Source organism: Pelophylax lessonae (assembly GCF_965119305.1).
Source record: "Pelophylax lessonae genome assembly, chromosome: 4".
NCBI lineage: Eukaryota > Metazoa > Chordata > Amphibia > Anura > Ranidae > Pelophylax > Pelophylax lessonae.
In genome coordinates this window covers 506,465,024-506,491,430 of record NC_138771.1, presented here as the reverse complement: position 1 = coordinate 506,491,430, position 26,407 = coordinate 506,465,024, and the positions used below count along the sequence as shown (strand labels likewise).

General features: G+C 42.7%; 1 protein-coding gene across 1 annotated transcript in view; it reads left to right on the top strand.

Annotated features, from left to right (window-relative positions):
* Positions 1–2,550: 2,550 nt before the first annotated feature.
* The window catches only part of SSPN (sarcospan), a 52,339-nt gene continuing 28,482 nt past the window's right edge, over positions 2,551–26,407 (top strand). The window contains exon 1 of the mRNA XM_082256997.1: positions 2,551–2,991. Coding sequence (XP_082113123.1) covers positions 2,698–2,991 — 294 coding nt within the window. The 5' untranslated portion in view covers positions 2,551–2,697. The remainder of the gene's footprint in view (positions 2,992–26,407) is intronic.

The window sequence follows — 26,407 nt, the reverse complement described above, 5'->3', positions numbered from 1 at the left end:
CAGCCGCATCGGTTGTCATTACAAGACAGCCGACCGTCTGCTATGGACGCCAGTACCAGGGTGATGCCTCTAGCTGCAGGCATCACTCCAGTACATGCACTTTCCCGAAATATCGGCAATATCGGTAACCTCAGGGGCCGATTCCGATAAATCGGGGAAAGTGCATATCGGCCCCCGATATATCGGTGGTGCCGATAATTGGTCGATCCCTAGTTATAACCCTTCCTTAAGCTATCCAAAATAAAATAAAAAAAGTTTTGTCTATAGTTCTACTTTAACTATCAAAGAAAATCCACAATTGAATCTTAACTAATAATCATAACCCACTTCCCCGTGTGGCATATCGATCAAATGGGTTGTCGACTATAGTTACATTTTTCCTAGAGACTGATTGGAAAGAAATCGATCATTTATCAAACTGTGTATGGCCACCATTAATGTGGGAATGGGATGTCCAACAAGCTCATTTTAGGTGTGATGGTCAGGTAGTAAGGTGTGGCATGGGAGGAGGTGAAGCTGAAGCCTATCTGATACACATTGAGCTGGACTTCTTTCCAGTGTGCGCTTCTATCCTTTTATTTCACAGTTTGTCTATAGAGTGAGACAGACCCCTTTCAAGTTGGCACTCGGCAGTGTTTGGAATCACTGGATTGAGGACAGCGGAACTTTGGGGTTTTAATGCCATTTAAATTCCTTTATAATTTGGGGAGTAACGTTGCTGAAGAACAGTGCAGCAGTGTGAGAGCAGCCGTGTCCTCGATCCTTATAAAGCAGTCCAATAATTGGGTATATGGTGTGATAAGACATTATTGTGAGCAGTTTGCTTTTAATAAATTGGCAGCTGGGTTATTACACATCCTGGTGTGGGGGCCTGTTTGCGTATTTGATTATGTACGTGCATCTAATAACACGCTCAGCGTACATAGGCCTGTGGTGTTTGTTTTGAAGTGTCGGAGCTTAATATATGATTATTTCAGGGAGGACCCAGCTGCCAGCTTCATCACCCACCCTCTGCGTGATGGCAATTTGTGTGCAGTCAGTTCCTGTCTGGCCCCAGTGCTCAGAAAGGCCTCAGGGTGCTGAGCTGTTCGGGAACATTTCCTTGGGCCTACTGAAATATTTAAGCCTTGCTTGTCACGTTTTGGTATTCTGCATTTCATTAGCCCCTGCCGAGCCCTGCGTTCATTCCTGTCACACAGCCGAACGGGAAGCTATTTTCTCACTGGGCCCTGGCAGGTTGGCACTCAGCTAACCCCTCAAAGCCCCCCTTTGGTTCCCTCGCCTATAAGTGGCATTTAAGGGCTGAAGAATCTGCTCCAAATGCTTTCCATATTAGTTCAGCCCCGTGATTCCCAAATACCAGGATCCCTTCATGGCTTGCAGGCAGCCAGGGTGTGCACGAGAGAGAGAGAGAGAGAGAGAAGAAAGAAGACGAGACAGTGAGAGAGAAAGAAAGAGAGAGAGAAAGACAAAGAGACAGGAAAAAAGAGGAAGAAAGAAGATATAAAAAAATAAGAAAAAGATAAAGTAAGACGAAGAGACGGTGAGAGAGAGAGACAGCCAGTGACAGACAGAGGAAGAAAAAGACAGCAAGAGACAGGGAGAGAATCAGAGAAGGAAGAAAAAAACAGCAAGAGACAGGGAGAGAGAAAGAAAAAAGAGAGAGAAAGACAGATAAATAGACAAGGAAAAGGAGGAAGAAAAAAGAAAAGACAAGAAGATAAAGAAAAATAAGAAAAAGAGAAAGAAAGACAAACAGACAGAGAGAGAGAGACAGCCAGTGACAAGGATAGACAGGGAAAGAAAAAGACAGCAAGAGACAGGGAGAGAATCAGAGAAAGAAGAAGAAACAGCAAGAGAAAGGGAGAGAAATAGAAGAAAGAGAGAGAGAGGCAGTGAGAGATAAAGTGGTCAGAAGGAGAGAAGGAAAAAAGAAAGAGACAGACAGTACAAGAGATAGGTGAGGGAAAAGATCCGAGAGAGTAAATAAAAAGGGGGGAAGATAGCAAGAGAGAGGAGAAAGAGATAAAAGAAAGGAATGAGGAGAGGAGAGACAAAGTAAGGGGAGATAGGTGAAATAGAGGAAAAAAGGCGTCAGAGTGGAAAGAGAGGGATAGTAGAGAGAGCAAAAAAGCAAAGAAAAATAGGAAAAAAGAGTGAAAGAGAAAAGAGAGGAAAAGTAACAGGAGCAAAAGAGAGCGAGAGAAAAAAGGAGAGGGGTGAGAGAGAAAACAAGGGGCTGTGATAGCAAATAAGAGGAGAGAGAGATAACATCAATAGAGAGAAAGGGGAGAGAGAGAGAAAAGTAGAAGAGAGAGCTGAGAAAGGGAGAAAAGAGAGTGAAAAAAGAGAGGGCGAGAAAAGAAGAGAGGGGGTGTGCGATAGGGAGAGGTAAGGTAGAGACAGCAGAGAGAGAGAGTAGGAGATAAGGTGAGAGAGATACAGAAAAGAGTGGAGAGAGAAAGAGAGAGTGAAAGAGAGAGTAAAAGAGAGAGTGACAGAAAGAGTGGAGAGACATAGAGAAGGAGGAAAGGGAGCAGGGAGAGAGGAGGGAAGAGAGCGTGAGTGGGACAAGAGAGGGATAGGGAGGGAGGGAGACAGTGAGTGTGGGAGATAGAAATAGAAAGGGAAGAGGGTGAGAGGAGAGAGAGAGAAAGAGACACCAGTCCAGCTTGATTTCACGCACACAGCATCCAAATGGGAGCGGACAACAAACACAAGCCATCCCCAGCCAGCCAAGAGCAGCCGGCGAAGGGCCAAGGAGAAGGCCAGGACAAGAAAGCCGACCAGAAAAAGCAGAAAAAAGAGAAGAAAGTCGCCAAGGCCGGACAGCAGGATGATGCGCACACTTGCTGCGGCTGCCGCTTCCCTCTTTTGGTGGCCCTGCTCCAGCTGACCCTCGGCGTGTCCGTCGCCATAGTGGCCTTCATCATGGCAGCGAACTGCTCCTCATTACTAGTCAGAGACACCCCACACTGGGCCGGGATTATTGTAAGCAAATCTGGTTGCTGCATGATCCAGCAGGCAATAACCCCATGTGCATGTCACGCTCACTTAACCTCTTCTGCACCAGCGCACTAACAAGGATGTGCAGGGTGGTGGGCCGCCTCAGGATCGGGGTGGAGTGGTGGTTGGTGGGGAGAGGGGGGGGCACAGATAACCGAGGGGCCTACGAGCAAAAAGATTAGGTGACGCACCCGGTTACCCTTTGCAGCGTTGAGTAGCCCCGCTTCTGCAAATTGAAGTGGAAAATGTCCCAGACGCTTTGCAATTAGCAAGCGGATGGTGTGTGCCGTTACTAAGGCAACCAAATTTAAAGAGCCAGCCGGGGACCCCGCTGTGCATCGCAATTCAATATTTTCTTGGCTAGACAACAGCTGCGAAAGGGGTTAATCGTGACATCCATTGTGAGCCTGAGAGCCCTGCAATTCTGGGAATACCCATCACCCTATCCCCGTCCATTGTGCTCCGACACGAGCGTCTGCTAACCCTTTCACTGCCACATGCCCAGTCTCATGCCTCTGTCAGTGTTACCCAACATTTCAAGGGACCTTTCCCGATTCCAAAGATTTGTCCCTCAAAATCTTGTCTCTGGAAGGGGGCCTATTTATAAAAAGTAGAAACAGTCAGATTGACGCTTTTTGGCTTTAAATGTTAATATTTAATTTTTGATTACAAAAGCTTAATCAACAGTTTTGCCTGTCTTTTTAATCACTTTATTTGTAACTTTAATATTTAACCCAATTTTTTTTCTTTTGTTCCGTTAATTAATATTAAACCCCATTTATTTTCTTTTGTTACGGTAATTAATATTAAACCCCATTTATTTTCTTTTGTTATGTTAATTAGTATTAAACCCCAGTTTTTTATTTTGTTACGTTAATTAATATTAATCCCCAATTTTTTCTTTTATTTCGTTAATTAATATTAAACCCCATTTTTTGTCTTTTATTCCATTAATTTCAATGTGTATATAAAGACAGTGAATTTGGGACTTTGGTCACAAAAATAGCATTCCACTTTTAAATGGCAGGCGTGAGTGCTTGAAATGTGATCCTGGCTTCTTTTTTTAAAGCCTAACTCCAGCTAAAACTTTTTTAGCTTTGGATAGAACAGGAAAGGGTTAGAAGGCTCAAGTCTTTCAGTTGCTGTATGCCGCTTTTCAGTTTCAAGTCAAGTTTTTTTATTGCCATCTGTGGAGGTTTCCCCTCACTTCCAATCTAGACAAAAGTTTGGGAAATGTCTGCAAACCATGTTTTTACCAAAGTAGGGAAGGGTTTGAACTTCTAGCGATGTTTTTGTAACAGTGGCAAGCGCTCCTCCATTTCTTGCATAACAAGGACAGGAAGTGGTGGGAAATCTCCTAAGTAGGGGGTCACAAACAAAAAAGCTGAACTCTGGGCAAAAAACCTTTTAATATACATTGTGAATACCAAATGCCTTTACAAATCCAGATATTTTCTTATTAAAGTAGCAGTCGTGTCATTACTGTACTGTATGTGTCCTGTTCAGAGATTAGAGGTGCGGGTGGAACCCAGCAGGCCCCACTCTCTACAGTCTGCCTGCAGAAAACTACAGAGGGGACAGAGACAAGACCAGTCATCCTGCACAAGGAGAGAGAGCAGCAGTGACTGGTCTTTATTACAGGAAGCTCCTGCACAGAAAACGGAAAATTGTATACTCACCTTTCCATAATTTTCCTTTCCTGGTGCATCTTCATGGCAGCATACAATGGGGTTGTGGCTCCGCCCCCATTGTATGCTGCCATGATGTGCTAGGAAAATGGAAAATTGTATACTCACCTTTCCATAATTTTCCTTTCCTGGTGCATCTTCATGGCAGCATACAATGGGGTTGTGGCTCCGCCCCCATTGTATGCTGCCATGATGCGCTAGGAAAATGGAAAATTGTATACTCACCTTTCCATAATTTTCCTTTCCTGGTGCATCTTCATGGCAGCATACAATGGGGTTGTTGCTCCGCCCCTATTGTATGCTGCCATGATGCGCTAGGAAAATGGAAAATTGTATACTCACCTTTCCATAATTTTCCTTTCCTGGTGCATCTTCATGGCAGCATACAATGGGGTTGTTGCTCCGCACCCATTGTATGCTGCCATGATGCACTAGGAAAATGGAAAATTGTATACTCACCTTTCCATAATTTTCCTTTCCTGGTGCATTTTCATGGCAGCATACAATGGGGCGGAGCCACAACCCCATCGTATGCTGCCACGATGCGCCAGGAAACAAAGTTTAGCGCTGGATGACTGCACAGCTCTGAGAAAATTTTCCAAAGAACACCAAGATATACCACATGAGCCTCTTGTATTTAAATAATATTTGCTTATCCCAGGGTTCAGCTTTACCTTTTCCAACTGTGTCCAAGACTAAAAAGAAAGGCTTTATAATAACTTTGCTCATTTTGCAATTTTTGTTCCTAAGAGGCTTTTATAATATGCACTAATTCCTATTCAACACTTTTTTCATTGAATTAACTTTTCATTTTTTTTAGAACTTCAAGTCATAGCTTTATAAATCGCAGGGAATAAACTGGTCAAAAGCCCCGAGAGGCAGGGAGCTACAAAACAGAATCTGATCCCAAATGCTTTTTAACCACTTACAGACCATCCGCCGTACTTTTACGGCGGCAGGTCTGCTCTGTCCTGCAAAGCGATGTACCTGTATGTCGCTTCGTAAGACAGCTAGTGGGGGCGCGCACGCTGCCGGAGGCGTGTGCACGCGCTGATTGGCCACAAGGGGAGCCAATCAGTGGGTCCGACGGACGCGATGTCCCTCGGGCACCGGTGATCGCGCCCCGATGTATACACGGCAGACCGCCGTTCTGTCAGTGATGAACACAGGGATCCTGTGTTCCTCCTATTTAGGAACACAGGTCTCTGTGTTCATCCAGCAAGTTCATCCCCGAAACAGTTAGAAAGCATTCCCTAGGGACACACTTAACCCTTTGCACGCCCCCAGTGTTAAGCCCTTCCCTGCCAGTGTCATTAGTATAGTAACAGTGCATATTTTTAGCACTAAGTACTGTAGTAATGTCACTCATCCAAAAGTGCAAGTTAAGTGTCTGATCTGTTCTCTGCAATGTCGCAGTCCCGCTAAAAATCGCTAAACGCCGGTATTACTAGTAAATAAATAAATAAAAATAAATCTTTCCCCTAGTTTGTAGACGCAATAGCTTTTTCGCAAACCAATCAATATACACTTAATTAAGATTTTGTATACCAAAAATATGTAGAAGAATACATATTGGCCTAAAATGATGAAAAAATTTGACTTTTAAATTTTTTAAATGGAAATGTTTTATAGCAGAAAGTAAAAAATATTGTTTTTCTTTTTTTCAGAATTGTCGCTATTTTTTTGTTTATAGCGCAAAAAATAAAAATCGTAGAGGTGATCACCAAAAGGAAGCTCTATTTGTGGGAAAACAAGGTCATCAATTTTATTTGGCTACAGTGTCGTATGACTGCGTAATTGTCAGTTGAAATAACGCAGTGCCGTATCGCAAAAAAATGTCCTGGTCATTAAGGAGGTAAAACCTTCAGTGGTTAAAATCGGCCCCCAAAAAGGTTCCAGGTTCCTTGCTTGATCACCCTTACAATAAAATGTATGTTTTTTTTTTTAATGTTATATCAAGTTCCTGCTGTCTTCATTGTCTTGGCTTTTTATATTAAAGCAGAACTCCAGTTCAAAATAACAAGATAGAAGTTAGTAGCTCATTAAAAGAAAAAATAACAAGACAACTTTGTTGCTCTATTCACCCTCAAAGCAGAGATTCCCCCCACTATACTATTTTATTTCTGCTGCCAGCATCAGTCAGCCCACACAGGTCACCCCGGGCCTACCGTAGCCTGTGACTGGACAGTGAAAGGAGAAGCAGCACAGCGATTAGCTCGTGTCTCTGTCACTCTGCTCTCTCCTCCTTTTAGCATGCTTCTTTTTAACACATCAACTGACTGACTCCTTGTACTGCTTCTTCCTCTCACTCTCTAACCCTCCTGAACAGGGACTAACCGAGGTCAAATTCAGGTTGTTAAGCTGTTTGCATTAAAAAATACATTTAATGATGTATCCATGAAAACAGAGCTGCATTAATTTGTGTATTTTATGTCTGCCTACAGTTCAGCTTTAATATACTACTAGAGTGGTGCTTGAAACTGCATGCCGCTGTTTTCTATGGCAGGCCCGTAAGTGTTTTTCTGAGAAAAATGACTTGAGCAATAAACTGCCATGTTACACGAAGAGAGCAAGGAGTAAAATAGTTTGTTCTTAAAGAAACAAATTGTAGTTTCAGATGCAGTGGGGAAGGGTTCCAATCCCAGTCAGGTTTTCATCACTCTCTGTGTCCCTACTGGGCAGATTCACCTCTCAGTTTGCCCTCTGTCCAAAATGATGGGAAATACAAAATTTTGCAATTTTTCAATTAGGACACCTGTTCCAGTGACAACTTTGGAAAGATTCTCCCTACTTCCTGTTGTGTCTTCAGAATAGAAAATGAACAGAAATGTCCCCATATAGTTCTCATACAGTAAAAAAAAAAAAAAAAAAAAACACCTGATTGGCATTCTAAACAGTTGCTAATCTATCAAAAACTAAAAGAAAGGTTTTTGGCTGTAGATATACTTAAAGGACAGTAAAGGCCCGTACACACGTACCGATTGTCGGCCGTAAATATTCGGCCAACGTCCGATCGGCCGATTGTCGGCTTGTTAGTATGATGCTTCCGACAACCGACTGCGACTTTTCGGCTGAACAGAATCTGGTGTGCATGCTATAAAATTTTTGTAGGCCAACAAAGAACGGCCGATTGTTCGTCAGTCAGTACAGATTTCGGCCGACAAAAAGCAGATGAGCAAGACTGGGCATGCTCAGAGAAGAAAAAACACACGGAAAGTTAACCATCACATGACATCACTTCTGCAGTCGGTTGTTGTTGGCCGACAAAATTCATGTGCAGTCTTTAGCACTTTTCAACCTACACGACAGCACCGGACAAAAGACGGCCGAACGGTCGGCCGACAATCGGTGCGTGTGTACGGGCAATCAATCAGAATTTATCTTGCTCTGGCCTGACTTCAGAAGACTGAATTGTGGCTTGTTGCTGTGGGTTATCATACCTAAAAATTTGCACTGTGCCAGTTGGGTCCCTGGATAATATTAAAAAATGCTGGCAGGTGTGAACTACCAATCAGGTCCAGCTGTCCAGCTGAATCCAGACAGCTTTCTCAACTTTTAATCTTATTGGTGACTGAAAAGCCATTATTAATCACAGTTCCTTCAACCCTCATACACAAAATGATCTGAGAAAAACAGCCATTGCCCATAACAGCCAATCAAATTCATCCATTAATGCATCCCGCACACTATGGGAAAATAAAGAGAGTATCTTATTGGTTACTGTTGACATTATTAAAAACAGTAATGGCTTCAGTACCTTCTGAAGACTCAACTCAGAACAAAGTTTCAAAATGTGTTCTAATTTTACTGGGACTTCACCCACCGCATTTTTTCTCCATGTTAGCAACTCTGACGCCAGAGGCAGCCAGGAACCTAACATTTTCTGAAGGAAGTCAGCAGTAGCAGCCTATGCATTTTCAATATCAATACAGCTAACTGATAAGTTGCCAGGCTAAATCTAATTTTCATGGTCACGTGTGAATTTGGAAACTTTGTCCCTGGAAATGCTGTCCTAAAATGTGACTGGTTCTGCAATAAAATTCCCCTTTTTCACAGCTAAATACACAGTCATCCCATCACTCTCTGCCAAAATGAATAGCCATCAGGGTGACATTACTATTAGTAGTACAATGTGAATGCACCAGTGCCATTGGTCCATAGAAGTACAAAATGCCCCTGTGTTGGTGGTCATTGGGAAGAATGATGCCTCATCTCGAGCTTCATTGAAAGGAATGGTGCCTCAGGCATCAGTTAGAGGAATGGTGCCCCTTAGGTATCTGTCAGAGGAATAATGCTCCAGTGTTGGTGTTAGTGAGAAGAATGCCGCCCCATTGGTATCAGTGAATGAAGGGGTGCCCCGTTGGCCTCAGTTAGGGGAATGTTGTTCATTGTTGGTGTCAGTGAGAAGAATGGTGCCCCATTGGTTTCAATCAGAGGATTGTTGCTCATTCTTGGTGTCGGTGAGAGGAATGGTATCCCATTGTTGATGTAATTGAGATGAATGGAGTCTCAACGTTGTAATTGGAAGGAATGGTGCCCTACTGGTTTCAGTCACTGGAATAGTGTCCCATAGTTAGGACACTTAATTTTTGGTGTCAGAAGAATGGTGCCCTATTGGTGTCAGCAGGGTGGGGGCACAATGGGGGCTTCAGCAGCTCTGTTCCGTCACTGACAGAAGTGACTGCAGTGTCACTTCTGTCAGAACGAGTAGGCATCTCAATAGCTTCTGGAGGAAGGATTATGCAACCAGCTGTTGGCGGAAGAGAGCCGACACCTACTCAGAAAATACCTTGGTTTCAGTGTGATGCTGCAAGAAAGTGAAGCCCTTATATGATATATCACATGACCAAAAACGGGAAGAAGGACAAGCTGCCTTCACACCTGACGGGCATAATGCTGGGAAAGAAATATGACGTGAATGAGTACACAGAGCGTGGGAGGGGAGCAACTTAACCCTACACCTCCACTCTCCTCCTCAGAACCCCCCACCAGGAGACTCATAGCCTCCTACCACCCATAGAGCCCCATTGCTACCCTTCCTCATTTAGAGGCCCCTGGGTCCTTTAGTTCCATGCACCCTACAGAACCTACATCCCACTGACACAGATGCCAAAGCAGTCCCTTTTCAAACTGTCACCATCAACACAGGGAATTTTTTTTTCTTTCAGTAACACCACCAAAACAGGGACATTTTTTGCTTCCAGTGACACTACGGACACAGGGAGATTTTTTCCTTCTGGTGACACAACTGATGCAGAGACATTTGTTCCTACCAATGACACCACCAAAGTTGAGAAATTGTTTCCTTTCAGTGATACCACAGACACAGGGACATTTTTTCCTTTCAATGACACCACCAAAGTAGGAACATTTTTTCTTTTTATTGACTGATGCAGCCGCCATTTTTTCTTTCAGTGACACTCCTAATAGAGAGATATTTTTCCTTCCAGGGACACGACAGATGCTGGGACATTTCTTTCTTTCACCATTGTTAGCCCTATATTTGGGCACTGATTAACAACTTTTCAGTTTGCTGCAGTGCACCACAACAATTAGAGTAATTTCAGCACATGCCAGAAACATTAGATACATTTCAACACCCGCCTCTCATAGCTTCACCTCCTCCACCTCGGAGGTGGTGGTGGGGGGCGGTGCAGATTACCATCTTTACTGGGGGCACTGGATGACCTTGCCCTGTTGTTGGTATCAGTGAGTGGAATATGTCCCATTGGTGTCAGTGAGAGGAAAGCTACCCATCAGTGTCAGCAAGAGGAATGGTGTCCCATTTTTGGTGTCAGCGAAAGGAATGCTGCTTCATTGTTGGTGTCAGCAGGAGGAATCATTTTCATTGTTGGTGTCAGTGGGTAGAATAGTTTCCAGTTGTTGGGGCTATGAGAAGATTAGCGCCCCATGTTTTGTGTCATAAAGGTGTCAGCAAATTAGTAGATTTTTGAATGAATGTTTGTAAGAAAATTCATACAAATATTCATACAAGGTTCTTTTTACATTCGGTTACTGGGTAAATGACACTCGAAAATACTTTAAAATGTATTTACTTTTAACATTCACTTCGGGGAACAAATGTAATTTCCCGTATACAAAGCACATACACTGTTAGAAATTCATTTGAAAAAAATGTTCCATCCTGTTCTGATTCAAATTTTCTCCTTACTACGGTCAAAAATGTGCGTTAATTTGACGCTGTATGATTAAAAAAACCAGAGGAACGTTCTTAAAATTAAACATTTCTAATGAAATTCTAATAGTGTATAGCAAAATTAACTTCCCTTTTATTGGTTTCAGTGGGTAATGTGACCCCATCCCAATATTGATGTTTTGTGACTACTTAAATACACTCCATGTTCCATACTGCTCCTCCACTGGCTGGGTGACAGGATCACAGGGTACGACGAGACCACTGTACACAAGAAAGATGCATTACTTAGTCTCTTGAGTTCCAGTGCCCAGAAAATGCTGCCAATCTGCATTTAACACTTCATTTGGACAATCAATGAGAAGACTCTGCATGTAGGGCCTGGTGTATGGTTTATTGGGCCTCTGTTCTAACCCCTCCTCGCTCTATCCAAGATAACATGAAACTTTTTACCTATAAGTTTACTTGTTTAAAGCATTCCTGGACTTTATTTTTTGTTCTCATTGTTGACATGGGTGTCTTCTTGCTTGGGCAATTGTTTCTTTTGTTGTATGATCAGAACTGTCATGAGTCCATTAGCTAAGAAAATATTGGAAACCACCGTAGTGGCTTTCGTGAGGAAACCTGGAGTGGCAACATTTGTATTGTTTTTCAGTTCTGCTATTAGTCATGAGCTCATCTAAAATTTTAAATTTTGTGGTCAGAAAAGGTCACCAAAAATAGGGCATATCAGTCATAATGATTTTAAAATGTGCTGGAAAATATTTATGAATCGATGATCAATTTCTGACATTGTCAATTTCGCATGTCAAATCGAATCAATGTGAACGTGGGCAGAGGGACGCACAGACCTCTACAGGCTAGACGATGGCACCCTGACTGCCATTAGTTATCAGGATGAAATCCTTGGACCCATTGTCAGACCCTACGCTGGTGCAGTTGGTCCTGGGTTCCTCCTGGACAATGCCCGGCCTCATGTGGTGAGAGTATGCAGCCAGTTCCTGAAAGGATAAAGAAATTGATACTATTAAATGACCCCCATGCTCTCCTGACCTAAATCCAAAAGAACACCTATGGGACAGGTTGCTCTTCAGTCTTTTCAGGAGCTCAGTGATGCCCTGGTCCAGATCTGGGTGGAAATCCCCCAGGGACACCAGCCGTCGTCTCATTAGGAGCATGCCCCGAAATTGTCAGGCATGCATACAAGCACGAAGGGGGCCATACAAGTACCATTTTACCGAGTTGCTGCAATAAAATTCCAGCAAAATGGACTAGCCTGCTGCATCATTTTTTTTCACTTTGATTTTTGGGGTGTCTTTGAATTCAGCCCTCTGTAGGTTGATAATTTTCATTTCCATCAAACGTTCTGGCATCCTTTCTATCCTAACACATTACCCAGTCCATATCAGTATAGGATGTGTTTTCCAAGTGTTCCTTTAATTTTTTTGAGCAGTGTATATATATCTATATATACATATAGATATATATATCTATCTATACAGTATATAGATATAGATATATTCATCTATATATATAAATATATATATATATATATGTGTGTGTATATATATATATATATATATATACTGTATACTGCATACTGCACAATGTATGTGTATATATATGTATATATATATATATATATATATATAGTATCTAACAGAAGTGAGTACGCCCCTAATATTTTTTAAAATATTTTATTATATCTTTTCATGTGAAAATACTGAAGAAATTACGCTTTGCTAAAATGTAAAGTAGTGAGTGTACATCTTGTATAACATTGTAAATTTGCTGTCCGCTCAAAATAACTCAACACACAGCCATTAATTTTTAAACCGCTGGCAACAAAAGTGAGAACACCCCTAAGTGGAAATTTAAAAATTGAGCCCAAAGTGTCAATATTTTGTGTGGCCACCATTATTTTTCAGCACTGCCTTAACCCCCTTGGGCATGGAGTTCACCAGAGCTTCACAGGTTGCCACTGGATTCCTCTTCCACTCCTCCATGACAACATCACAGATCTGGTGGATGTTAGAGACCTTGCGCTCCTCCACCTTCCATTTGAGGATGCCCCACAGATGCTCAATAGGGTTTAGGTCTGGAGACATGCTTGGCCAGTCCATCACTTTTACCCTCAGCTTCTTCTTTAGCAAGGCAGTGGCCATCTTGGAGGTATGTTTGGGGTCGTTATCATGTTGGAATACTGCCCTGCAGCCCAGTCTCTGAAGTCATGCTCTGCTTCAGTATGTCACAGTACATGTTGGCATTCATGGTTCCCTCAATGAACTGCAGCTCCCCGGTGCCAACAGCACTCATGCAGCCCTCACTTTTGTTAGATACTGTATATACTGTATCCCTCTCTCTATATATACTGTATCCCTCTCTCTGTATACTGTATTTCCCTCTCTCTATATACCGTATCTCTCTTTCTCTATATACTGTATTTCCCTCTCTCTATATATACTGTATCTCCCTCTCTCTTTATACAGTATCCCCCTCTCTCTATATACTGTTTTTCCCTCTCTCTATATACTGTATCTCTCTATATATATATACTGTATCTCCTTCTCTCTATATACTGTATTTCCCTCTTTCTATATACTGTATCTCCCTCTCTCTCTCTATACTGTATTTCCCTTTCTCTATATTCTGTATCTCCCTCTCTCTATATACTGTATTTCCCTCTCTATATATACTGTATCTCCCTCTCACTTTATACTGTATCTCCCTCTCTATACTGTATTTCCCTCTCTATACACTGTATCTCACTCTCTCTATATACTGTATCTCCCTCTCTATACTGTATTTCCCTCTCTCTATATACTGTATCCCTCTCTCTATATACTGTATCTCCCTCTCGCTATATACTGTATCCCTTTCTCTATATACTGTATCTCCCTCTCTCTATATACGGTATTCCCCTCTCTCTATATACTGTATCTCCCTCTCTCTATATACTGTATTCCCCTCTCTCTATATACTGTATCTCCCTCTCTCTATATACTGTATTCCCCTCTCTCTCTCTCTCTCTCTTTCTCTATATATATATATATATATATACATATATATATATTGTACTTCCCTCTCTATGTATAGAAGATCTATCTCTTTCTCTCTCTTTTGGGACCCCCTGGTGCTCTCTCTGTACCTCAAGAATATGGTTCTGTCTCTACGCCAGTCATCTGTAGTATCTCTGCAGGCTGCAGCCAATGGTCAGTCATGGTGTGGCCCCTGAAGCTCCTCCCCGAGTGTCAGTCTGGACCCCACCCCCTCCCTGCTTCTTTCTTCCATTCAGCAGAGCGGCCAGCACAGCCATGTGTGTACAATCACTGTGCGCCACTCGGGAGGATCAGGGCTGAATCAGCACTGCAGGGGGAGGAAAGCAGTGACCGCTGCCCAGGCCTGCAATCCCGGGATAAAAACAGGGACAGACTTGGTCCGGGGATAGTGTCCTCAGTTCGGGGACTCTGCCCTCGTCTGGTTACCCTATGCTACACTGTTTTGGGCATTTTATAGCAACCTAATAAAGTAATAAAAAAAAAAAGCCAAGGCCATGTGACCAGAGCCACTGTGATCCTGAGGGCACAAAAAACTCCAGGTCATAAACAGAGTTTATTTCATGTCGGGTTGGTCAGCTGATATTGTCAGGCTGTTGCTGGCTCTTCTTCAACCTCCGTGCTAATTTCACTACAGATTGGCGTGAGATCTGCTTAAGGGAGTTGGCAGATTCATGGCACCAGATCCCTGCCCATCCCTGCACTGCAATTTGTACCCTGACCCTTAATCTCTAATAATACGCCGTGTGTCAGTGCCTCGAAAGCTAAATTTAAATTACAAGGAAAAGTGCTAACTAAAATGTAACAGTTAAAGGGAAACAATGGAGTATATTTAAAGTATATCTAAACCCAAGACTGAAACTTGTAATATATTGCACATTATCAGTTCTTAAAATGGTGGTTGCATTAGTTTACTTTTTATTTCAAAATTTTTTTTTCTTTAATTTTACCTTGTGATTTTTCCCCTACTCCTGTGACCAGCCAGCCAACTCCTGTGAACAGCCATTGGCTAAGAGCGCTGATCGAATGCCGATCGGCAGAGCTTTTTTCGGTCATGCCCCTTTGACAGAATTGGATTTAATAAAGTTATCAATGGTAATGCACAAGGTGGTTGCGCATCACCAAATCTTAGCCATCCAGCCATTTATTCTTAGGACGAGTCACATTGCGTCCAAGCTGGAGCAGATCAGTTTTGCTTGATGTTTCGTATTAAAGTGAGTATCCATTTGGCTTTGTGGATTTAGTAAAGTTATCAATGGTTATGCACAAGGTGGTTGCGCCCTCCTGTGTGCTTTTCGCAGTTTGTATGGAAGACTTCATTGTCAGTGAAGGGCTTACCCTTGATTGGCATTGTAAAAGGAGGAGAGATTGAAGATCTCCTTTGGGTTGAGTGCTGAAGTGTTTTTCTGGATCACCAAATCTTATTTCAAACCTGGTGATACTAGCAGTCAGAGGCAGCAGTGCCTTAGATGATCTCACACTGTAAATATACTGTCCAGCTGCTCAAGGCACAGGATGTACACAAATAGTGCTCTTGCACAAGCATATGGACGCACAGAATAAATTACAGCTCTTATGGTGCCCAGGAGTCAGAGCTGCAATGTATTTTTGCCCATAGACATGCATGACAAAAAGAGTTTATGCAGCTATATATCCAAAAACGCAGGCACTTGCATACAGTCATATTTTTTTAAAACAGAGCTGTCGAGGGGAGCTGCCTGCAGAAAACTAGAGGAGTGGGTGGAGACAAGACCAGTTCACCCTGCACAAGGATGGAAAGCAGCAGTGACCGGTCTTTATTATAGGGAGCTCCTACACGAAGGCAAAGTTTCACAGTGGAATACTGTGCAGATCCACAAAGCACACCAAGACTCAAATAAGAGTATACGTTTCTTGTCTTTGGACAACATTTGCAGATTTGAAGGTCAGATTTAATGCAGAGTGCCTTAACGCATGACGCTATGTTGAGTTAAAACATGTTTGTACATTGTCTGATTGGGCCCTCAACCCAATGGAGCCCATCCAACTATAAATTGTAACAAGCTCTCATTTTTTTGAATTTTTGATCAAGGTGTCACTGACAGGCTGGAGAGTGACTTAGAAACATTTGTGATTACAGTGGATCTTGTTCTGTTATGCCTGTACAGGCTAATGAAGTATCAATTGCACCAAGTGAAAGATGTTCCAATTTTACTGGAAGTCATATTGTCTTTCTACAGCTGTCTACAGTTATCTACAATGGACAGTGTGGAATGTTACCCCTGTGTGCTGCCATTCCCCAACCCCTACATGCCCTGTATATCTATTGTGGTTAAATTAATATCCCACTTTTAAATTAGAGTTCTTTACCTCGAGATAAGTTGCAAAATTTATGAAGTTGCAAAACGTTCCCCTTGTGGTCAACACACATCCGTTTATTTTTTATGTTTTGCGACACGATGACACTATTGGATAAAAATAGTTTCTAATTATAGGTCATCTTCTGATCCTTATTGATAGCTATTTTTTTTTTTTTTAGGCTGTCTACCTGTCTGTTTGGGAAGTATGTGAATCAAGTAGATAGAGGTAGGGTATGTGCTGCACACTGAGATTCATCTTAGAATATCTTTAAAAGTTCACAATGTATGCACTTCTCGGTCATGTAAACACTGTGATTGGCTGTCAAAATGATCACTTGATCAAGAGCCAACCCTACCAGCTCTCAGTCATAAGCAGTGACAGGGACTTGTTGGTGATAGGGCTGGGGATGCCAAGTGTGCACACTCCCAGCACAAACAAGGGGCTCTAGCTTTATGCAAATACAGTATCTCACAAAAGTGAGAACACCCCTCACATTTTTGTAAATATTTTTTTACACCTTATAATGTGACAACACTGAAGAAATTACACTTTTCTACAATGTAAAGTAGTGAGTAGTAGTAGTGAGTGCTTAAATAACAGTTCAAATTTGCTGTCCCCTCAAAATAACTGAACACACAGCCATTAATGTCTAAACCGCTGGCAACAAAAGTGAGTACACCTCTAAGTCACAATGTCCAAATTGGGCCCAAAGTGTCAATATTTTGTATGGCCACCATTATTTTCCAGCACTGCCTTAACCCTCTTGGGCATGGAGTTCACTAGAGCTTTACAGGTTGCCACTGGAGTCCTCTTGCACTCCTCCATGATAAGATCACGGAGCTAGTGGATGTTAGAGACCTTGGGCTCCTCCACCTTCCATTTGAGGATGTACCACAGATGCTCAATAGGGTTTAGGTCTAGGGACATGCTTGGCCCGTCCATCACCTTTACCCTCAGCTTCTTTAGCAAGTCAGTGGTCGTCTTGGAGGTGTGTTTGGGGTCGTTCTCATGTTGGAATACTGCCCTGTGGCCCAGAGAGGATCATGCTCTGCTTCAGTATGTCACAGTACACGTTGGCATTCATGGTTCTCTCAATGAACTGTAGCTCCCCAGTGCCAGCAGCCCCAGACCATGACACCCCCACCTCCATGCTTGACTGTAGGCAAAACACACTTGTCTTTGTACTTCTCGTCTTTAGAAGAGGCTACCTTCTGGGACGACAGCCATGCAGACCAATTTGATGCAGTGTGCGGCGTATGGCCTGAGCACTTACAGGCTGACCCCCCACCCCTTTAACCTCTGCAGCATTGCTGACAGCACTCATATGTCTATTTCCCACAGACAACCTCTGTATATGACGTGCACTCAACTTCTTTGGTCGACCATGGCGAGGCCTGTTCTGAGTAGAACCTGTCCTGTTAAACCACTATATGGTCTTGGCCCCCCTGCTGCAGCTCAGTTTTAGGGTCTTGGCAATCTTCTTATAACCTAGGGCCTAGGCCATCTTTATATAGAGCAACATTTCTTTTTTTTAGATCCTCAGAGAGTTCTTTGCCATGAGGTGCCATGTTGAACTTCCAGTGATCAGTATGAGAGAACGCGAGCGATAACACCAAATTTAACACACCTGCTCCCCATTCACACCTGAGACCTTGTAACACCAATGAGTCACTTAACATCGGGGAGGGAAAAAGGCTAATTGGGCTCAATTGGGACATTTTCACTTAGGGGTGTACTCACTTTTGTTGCCAGCGATTTAGACATTAATGGCTGTGTGTTGAGTTATTTTGAGGGGACAACAAATTTACACTGTTAGTGTCGGTTCACACTACCGCGACTTGTCAGGCGACTGGTCAGCCTGACAAGTCGCGGTCCATTCTGTGCTACGGGAACCATTCTAATAGGAGCAACTAAAGTCGCTCCGACTTAGAAAATAGTTCCTGTACTACTTCGGGGCGACATCGGAGCGACTTGGATTGACTTCCATTATGTGAAGTCCGTGCAAGTCGCGCCGAAGTCGCGGCGCACGCAACTTCACAGGTCACCCCCGAAGTCGTGCCGCGGTAGTGTGAACCGGCACTTATACAAGCTGTACACTCACTACTTTACATTGTAGCAACATGTAAAGTGTTGTCACATGAAAAGATATAATAAAATATTTACGAAAATGTGAGGGGTGATATTGACTTTTGTGAGAAACTGTAGGTATGTGGCACCTTGGCGGTATTGCTGACTACCATGCTGCCGCATATATATGCATTCGGCCAGCATTTCGATTAAAGTAGATGTACACACTAACTCTGTGGTTGTCAAATTATGAAGTATAGGGGGCTCAACTCAGAGGAAATGGTCAGAGACTGCGAACATTCAACAGGTATGAATGGAGACTGAAGATACACTACAGGAGACAATCAGACCCTGGGGATATGTAATATATGACTGCTAGAGATCCTGATCATATAGCTTCTTTTCAGGTGAATACTCTCACCACTGACTGCTGGGGTCTGTAGAGGGCCAAGTGCCAAATGGACGCACAAAGACCCTAATTGAATGACACTTGGTTTGCTAGAGAACTGTGAGTTGTAAACAAATTTAAACATTATTATTGACAGAAATACTTGTTTTCACTACTGTTCATCCTTTGTTGCATCTCACTGCTGTTGATCTTCTGAAGCCTCTTTGTAGCCACTTTGTTTACATGCATGCCAACGATGGCTGCGTATAATTTCTCAGGATGATTTTTCCGAGGGTGACCACTGTAGGACATGCCTGTGTAATGTGTGTTGAAACAGCTGTACTGTATGTGTTTATGGACCCCCTCAGCGCATGGCTTGCTATGGGGGCACACGCAGTAGAACAGCCTTTTTTCAACCAGGGTGGTGCCTTGGCAAATTGCCTAAAAATTGCCAAAAATATTGTATACAAGACGGCGGGTGGATGAAGCCTGCCTTTTAGTTACACAAAGCCACAGGTTTTCATTGTGCACCATTACCATCTACTAGCTGCTGACCTCCTAACAACCAATGACATCATCAGTTGATAGGGAGGATGTCAGTCGCCTGTATAGCATCATTGTATGACCCTCCCCCGCCTCTCTCCATCAGCTTTGGGGGTCACATTAGCTGAGTGATGGAGAATAACTGAGGAAGAAGAGAAACACAGGAAAACTAGTCAGTACCAGTTTGCACCTCTAATATTGGGTCTCCTACATGTGTGGATGTTGCTGCATTATGTAAATTATTAGAATAGTTTTTACATTTTAGGACGGTGTGCCTCGAGATTGTCCATAATTTTAAAGAGTGTCTTGACTGAAAAAAAGTTGAGAAACACTGCAGTAGAGGATGAACGGAGAGTGTCGGCTGGAGATTCCAGGGATGGAGGTAAAGGGCCACTCTGTGCAATACCCTTGCACAGAGCAGGTCAGTATGACCTCTATTTTTAGTTTAAAGCAAAAAGATATTTGACTTTAATATAACTTTAAAAAGCAATGTTACATCAAAGTAAATCTAACTCTAATTACTTGAAGCAGAACTTTATCCAAAAAAATGTAATGTTCTTTAGTAAGGAACATGCATTCCATATTAATAATTATGCTACCAAAATTAATGTGCGCTGTAAATTGCCGTCAGCATTGCTCCTGTTTCCTCTTGCTGGAGGCCACCATTTTGCTGAAGCCCAGAGCCCCTGAACAGTAGTAAATCATAAAGGAACTAAACACATTGATATAATGGTTTTAATGGTTCAGTTACATTGCTGGAATGCTGGGATTGCTAACTGTAACATTTGCTTGTGTCCTCATCAAGTGGCGGGTGTGATAACTAATCACATGTACAGTAGCATGGGAGTTGCAGATCAAACAGAAGCCGCTTTCTTAGGCTGACAAGGATAGGAGGGTTATTTAATTCTGCTTTAAGGCTGTCAGCAGATCAGCCTCTACAAACTCAGCAGTACCTAGAAATGGGGAGCAACCAATCATGTGCAGAGCAGGGTGAAACAGCGTACTACTGGATTTTAAACAGTTATTTTTAATGTTTTACACAGCTATACCTGCAAAAGAAGCCAGCCTAAAGTGATCTAGCAGGACTTTTTTTTCTGACTAAAGTTCCACTTTAAGTAGGAGAGAGGAGAAAACCTTATACTCACCTTATGCTCCGTACACTCCACCAGCAAACAGACTTCCAGTACAGTTGTACAGACTCTTCTGTACTGAATGTCATACATGCAAATTGTTTATGATACACAGTGATTTAGCAAAATGTAAACCAGATTGGATTTAGATTTATTTCAAGGCTGTTTTTTTTCTTGTTTGCTGTTGAGGACAATGTTCTTCCAGAGGTGCAAACTTAACTCATAAAAAACGTGAAGGCAAGGCTCCTTCACCAACTTGTGGTGTGTGACTTTCAATACCTTCCTGCATTTACCAAACCCTCAATCCTTCCACCGTTCTATACACCCTCCTTGCGGCTCCCCGGGGGAGCCTGAGTGTTTATTTCTTTCTATCCAGCAGAGTAAGAATTTGAAATGGTGTCATACAGAGAGATGTCTAAACACTGACAAACTTGTGACATTTGGACACATGACAGGACTTTAAATTTGCTTGAATCTGACAGATTTCTGCAGTGGGCAGAGTACAACACAATAACATTTGTCAGAGGAAAACTTCATTTTAAATTTAGAATGTAGACAAATCTGAACAATTGATTTAATTATGCAGGCTCCTACACTTCATAGTAGTATGCAGGAAAATTGTACAATCAGATTGTATAATGTATTGTGCACTTTAAAAATTAACCACATAGCATTGGGCAGCTGACTAGATATAGGGGACTGCATATAATACTCTGCAATAGTAATGCAGAAGATTGTCGGACTCTGTGGACATACTAGAGAAGTTGGTCAAATATTAAGGACATTACTGGTGATGGTGAGAGACTGGGGACATAACTACAGGAGATGTACAAAGATGGTGGACATACTAAAGACTTAGCTACCTGAGATGGTCAGAGGCTGGGGACATACTAAAGGAAATGGTCAGATGCTCCTGGCTTGCTACAGGAAATGGTGAGGGACTAGAGGCAAGCTACAGGAGATGGGCAGAGGCTGTGGGCATAGAGCGCCATAGACTGTGGACATCCTACAGGAGTTGGACAGAAATTGTGAACACTCTACAGGTGGAGAGAGGCTGGGGACTTATTAGAGGAGATGGCTTGAAACTGTAAACATCCTATTGGAGATGGTCAGAGACTGCAGAAATACTACAGGAGATTGTAAAGGCTGTGGATATTCTACAGGAGATGGTCAGAGACTGTGGGCATAGTATAGGAGATGGACAGAAACTGTGAACATTCTATGGCAGGTGGTCAGAGACTGTGGACTTACTACAAGAAATGGCTAGAAATGGTCTAGAGATGGTCAGAGACTGGGGACTTAGTACAGGAGATGGACATAAACTGTAAGCATCCTATTGGAGGTGGTCAGAGACTGCAGACATACTACAGGAGATTGTCATAGTCTCTAAACATTCAACAGGAGATGGTCAGAAACTGTGGGCATACTACAGGAAATTGTCATAGTCTGTGGGCATTCTATAGGAGTCAGGGACATACTACAGAAAATGGACAGAAACCATAACCATTCAGGAGGTGGTCAGAGACTGAAGACATACTACAGGAGATTGTCATAGTCTGTGGACAATCTATAGGAGATGGTCAGAGACTGTGGGCATACTACAGAAAATGGACAGAAACCATAACCATTCAGGAGGTGGTCAGAGACTGCAGACATACTACAGGAGATTGTCATAGTCTGTGGACAATCTATAGGAGATGGTCAGAGACTGCGGGCATACTACAGGAAATGGACAGAAATCATAACCATTATACAGGAGGTGGTGAGAGACTGCAGACATACTACAGGGGATTGTCATATTCTGTGGACTTTCTAAAAGAGATGGTCAGAGACCGAGGGCATACTACAGTAGATGAACATGAAATTGTAAACATCCCATAGGAGATGGCCGGAGACAGCAGACATAATACTGGAGATGGTCATAGGTTGTGGACATCCTGCAGGTGGTCAGAGACCATGAACATTCTACAGGAGATGGTCAGAGATTGTGGACATCCTACAAGAGATAATTAGAGACTAAAGACATAGAACAAGTGATGGTCAGAGATTGCAGACATACTACAGGAGATGGTCAGAGACTGTAACACACTAGGAGACCGGGGACATGTTATATAAGACTGCTAGAGATCATTGCCTTTGCAGTGCCTTTACACATCAATGCGCTCACTTATAGCCGCTGATTAGTGGGTACCACCGGTCCTATTGTACATTGCCCGGGCCAGCATGGTGACTCGGTTAGCAGGGGGAATCGAATGTGGGCAGGTAGGGGGAACCAATTGCCCTGTATGGCTCTCTTTGCAGCAGCTAAAAGCCGGGTTCTCCTCCTCTACCCCCTGCTAGATTTCAGCTGCTGCAGAGAGAGTTATAGAGGTTGCAGGTTGGGCCTCCCCCCGTCGCACTGATCACCCTTTCTGTTCACCATCCTCCTCCTCCTGCTGCCCAGGCCCCCCTGCCCCCACCCACAGCTCTTCTGGCTTCACTTCTCTCACTCTTGCTGGCTGCTGCAGGTGCACAGGGGGGTATTTTAGGATTTCAGGGAGGACAGCGATAAGAGGCTAGTAAAAATGCCCCTTGCTTTCCTGAATGAACACAATGAGTGATCAATGCCAATCACTCACTGTGTTCGTTCATAATAAAATCATAATAAACTGTGGTTACTGCCTACTATGCTTCAGTTTGTGAATAAACATGAGTCTCTTTCCAGAGTGCTTTCTGTTAATTCACTGTCCAGTGCAGCTGAGGCTGCAGAGAAAGGGACTGAGGAATTAATGTCGTCAGTCCCTTTCTCTGTTTCAAAAAAGAGACAGTAGGGGTCTGTTTAGACCACTGATACTTAACCAAAGCCCCCTTCCCATAGACCTTAATAAAAAATAAATAAAAATAATTTAAAGGAAATTGTAATAAAAAAAATAAAAAAAACGAATTTAGAAAATAAGGGCTCATTTACACACGTTCTCTGGCTCATACAGTGTGAATGAGCGCTTTGTGCAGCTGCAGCCACCTGTTATTCTAGCCCCAAATGCACACCATTTGTGCTCAGGGCCATATACCTATAAGCCCCATTCACACTGGGGCGACGCTACTTCGGACCGCGACCTCCGAGGTCGCGGTGCGAGCAGCGCGCCGCGACCTCGGAACGGCCGCCACGGACTTCATAACATTGAAGTCTATGGCGGTCGCCTCCTGGTCGCCCCAAAGAAGCTCCCGGACCCTTTTTCTGAGTCGGAGCGACTTGTGTCGCTCCTATCAGAACGGGTCGGCAGCTTCCCTATGGGAGGCGACCTGCGGCGACCTGTGAGGCGACCAGGTCGCCTCACAGGTCGCCCCAGTGTGAACGGGGGCTAAAAGACCTCATTCACACTCAGAGCTTTATTTATTAACACAATACAGCTTTGTCTTAGCAGGGTTTTTTTAAGTTCTATTGTGTTGTGATTTTAGTGTTTTTTCTTAGAAAAAATATCTATCATTTTGAATTCTTTAGGTGATCCAGAGAAAAAAGGAGGGTAAAATGCCTGGAGAGACCCATATAAGTGTAGTAGTGTACAGGTTATGGCTAAAATCCGAGTATTATTGGTGTGTATCCTCACATTTGAGATATTGCAAGAGGCCAGGTTGTGAATCAAGCAACTTATTTTCAGGCTTGTGGAGAACATATCTGTATGATCAAGTACTAAGCAGTAGGGTAAAAGTATCGGTGCCGATGCAGAGTATTTTCACGAGTACTTTGCGGTGCGATCTACGTCCATATAAAATGAAGGGGTGCAAATCGCAATGCAAAGAATCGCATGCAATTTGAACAGGAATGCTGGGCAATTTCTGTTTGAATCACATGTGGTTTCCCGCACTGCTCTGGTGTGATTCCAGGCGGAAATCACCATGACAAACAAGGCAACACACAGGAGCAGTGGGGAATCAGCATGTGATTCGGACAGGAATTGCTTTGCATTCCTGTTTAAATTGCATGTGATTATTTGCAGTGTGATTCATTTTGTATGGACACAAATTACATTGCAAAGTATCGATACTTGGTATCAGTGTGTACTTGAACGAAAGTATCAGTACTCATACTCGCCGATAAACAAACGGTATCGGTACAACCCTACTGAGCAGTATTGGGATTCTGGTAGATAACAGAGATAGAGGTTAGGAGATTCTCCCTGTGGTGGAAGAAGAAACTTTGAAGTATTCTATTGAGAAGGTAGTTATTTATTGTCAAACCACTAAATAAAAAATTTAAAGTGAAAAATAAAATAAAATGCATGCAGATGACAGGCTAATCGAATATCATTTATGAGTTATGCAGCATTAGTACTGATCGCTATTGTCCCTTTTTAGAATATATAACTTACATAAAAACAATGTTTGGTATAAACAAGGTAACTGAATAAATCGATAGCTATAAATAATAAATAATCAAATAAATAATTCATTCATTGGCTATGGGAGTGAGGCACAATGTACATGTCATTGCAGATGTTGAATGAATCTGATAGAGAATGAGAAAGATGATACTTCAGATGTGCATGAAATTTGAGTTTGATAGTTGTGAGTGAAAAAAAAAGGAAGTATTCCAGTGAAAATAAATGATCCAAACAGTGGTAAAGGCTAATATTCGAAAGATAATAAAAGTTATTTTTGGTTATGAAAAATGGTGAGGTGATATGAAAAATGGTGAGGGGGTGCTTGCGTTCCAGCAGGCTTAACCACTTAAGCCCCGGAAGATTTTACCCCCTTTCTGACCAGGCCCTATTTTGCGATTCGGCACTGCGTGACTTTAACGGACAATTGCGCGGTCGCGCGATGCTGTACCTAAACGAATTTGATGTCCTTTTTTTCCCACAAACAGAGCTTTCTTTTGGTGGTATTTGATCACCTGTGCGATTTTTTGATCATGCGCTATAAACAAAAAAAGAGCGACAATTTTGAAAAAATAACAATATTTTTCACATTTTTTTATATGAAATTCCCCAAAAAAAATGTAAAAATCAAAATGTTTTAACATTTTTGGCCAATTTGTTTTCTGCTACATATGTTTGGTAAAAAAAAAATCACAATAAGCGTTTTTTTATTGGTTTGCGCAAAAGTTATTGCGTTTACTAACTAAGGAAAAGATTTTTGTCATTTTTGTTGTTTTTTTTTTTTAACGAGTAATGGCGGCGATCTGCGATTTTTTTTTGCGGGACTGCGACATTGCGGCGGACAGATCGGACCCTTGACTGACATTTTTGACACTTTTGGGGTTACCAGTGACATTACTACAGTAATCAGTGCTATACATATGCACTGTTACTGTAAAAATGACACTGGCAGGGAAGGGGTTAACTTTATTGGGGAAGGAGGGGTTAAGTGTGTCCCTAGGGGCGTGTTTCTAACTGTGCAGGGATGTGGCTTTACATGTAACAGCAGAGATCTACGGTCCTACATAGCAGGACCGTATGATCTCTGCTGTTACACAGGGAAGAATGACAGGCGGCTTTGTTTACATTAGCCGCCTGCCTTTCTCCCTTCACAGCGGACGATTGCGAGTGACCGGCGGACATCGGGTCCACCGGTCACTCGCGCAGAGGTGTCCGTGAACGAGCGGGGGCGGGAGCGCGCATCCGGCGGCTCGTGCTCGCCCCCTATTGGCTCACAGGCTAGTGACGTTGATGACATTGACAATGAACTTCTTGAATTTGCCCCCTTTGTGTTTGTTAAACATACAACTGAAAGTGTGTGCTTATACCTGCTTGAAAAATTAAAGAAATACCCTTAGATCCAGGCTGAAATCCTTTGAGCCGCTAACTTTCTGTCTTTTCTTCAGCATAATCTCAACTCATCTTATTAGCCCTGCCTAAGGCTGTCTAAGTCCTACAGAACATCTCCCCCTGTATGCTATGGAGATTATTATTATTATACAGGATTTATATAGCGCCAACAGTTTGCGCAGCGCTTTACAACATGAGGGCAGACAGTACAGTTACAATACAATTCAATACAGGAGGAATCAGATGGTCCTGCTCATTAGAGTTTACAATCTAGGAGGAAGGGTCAAG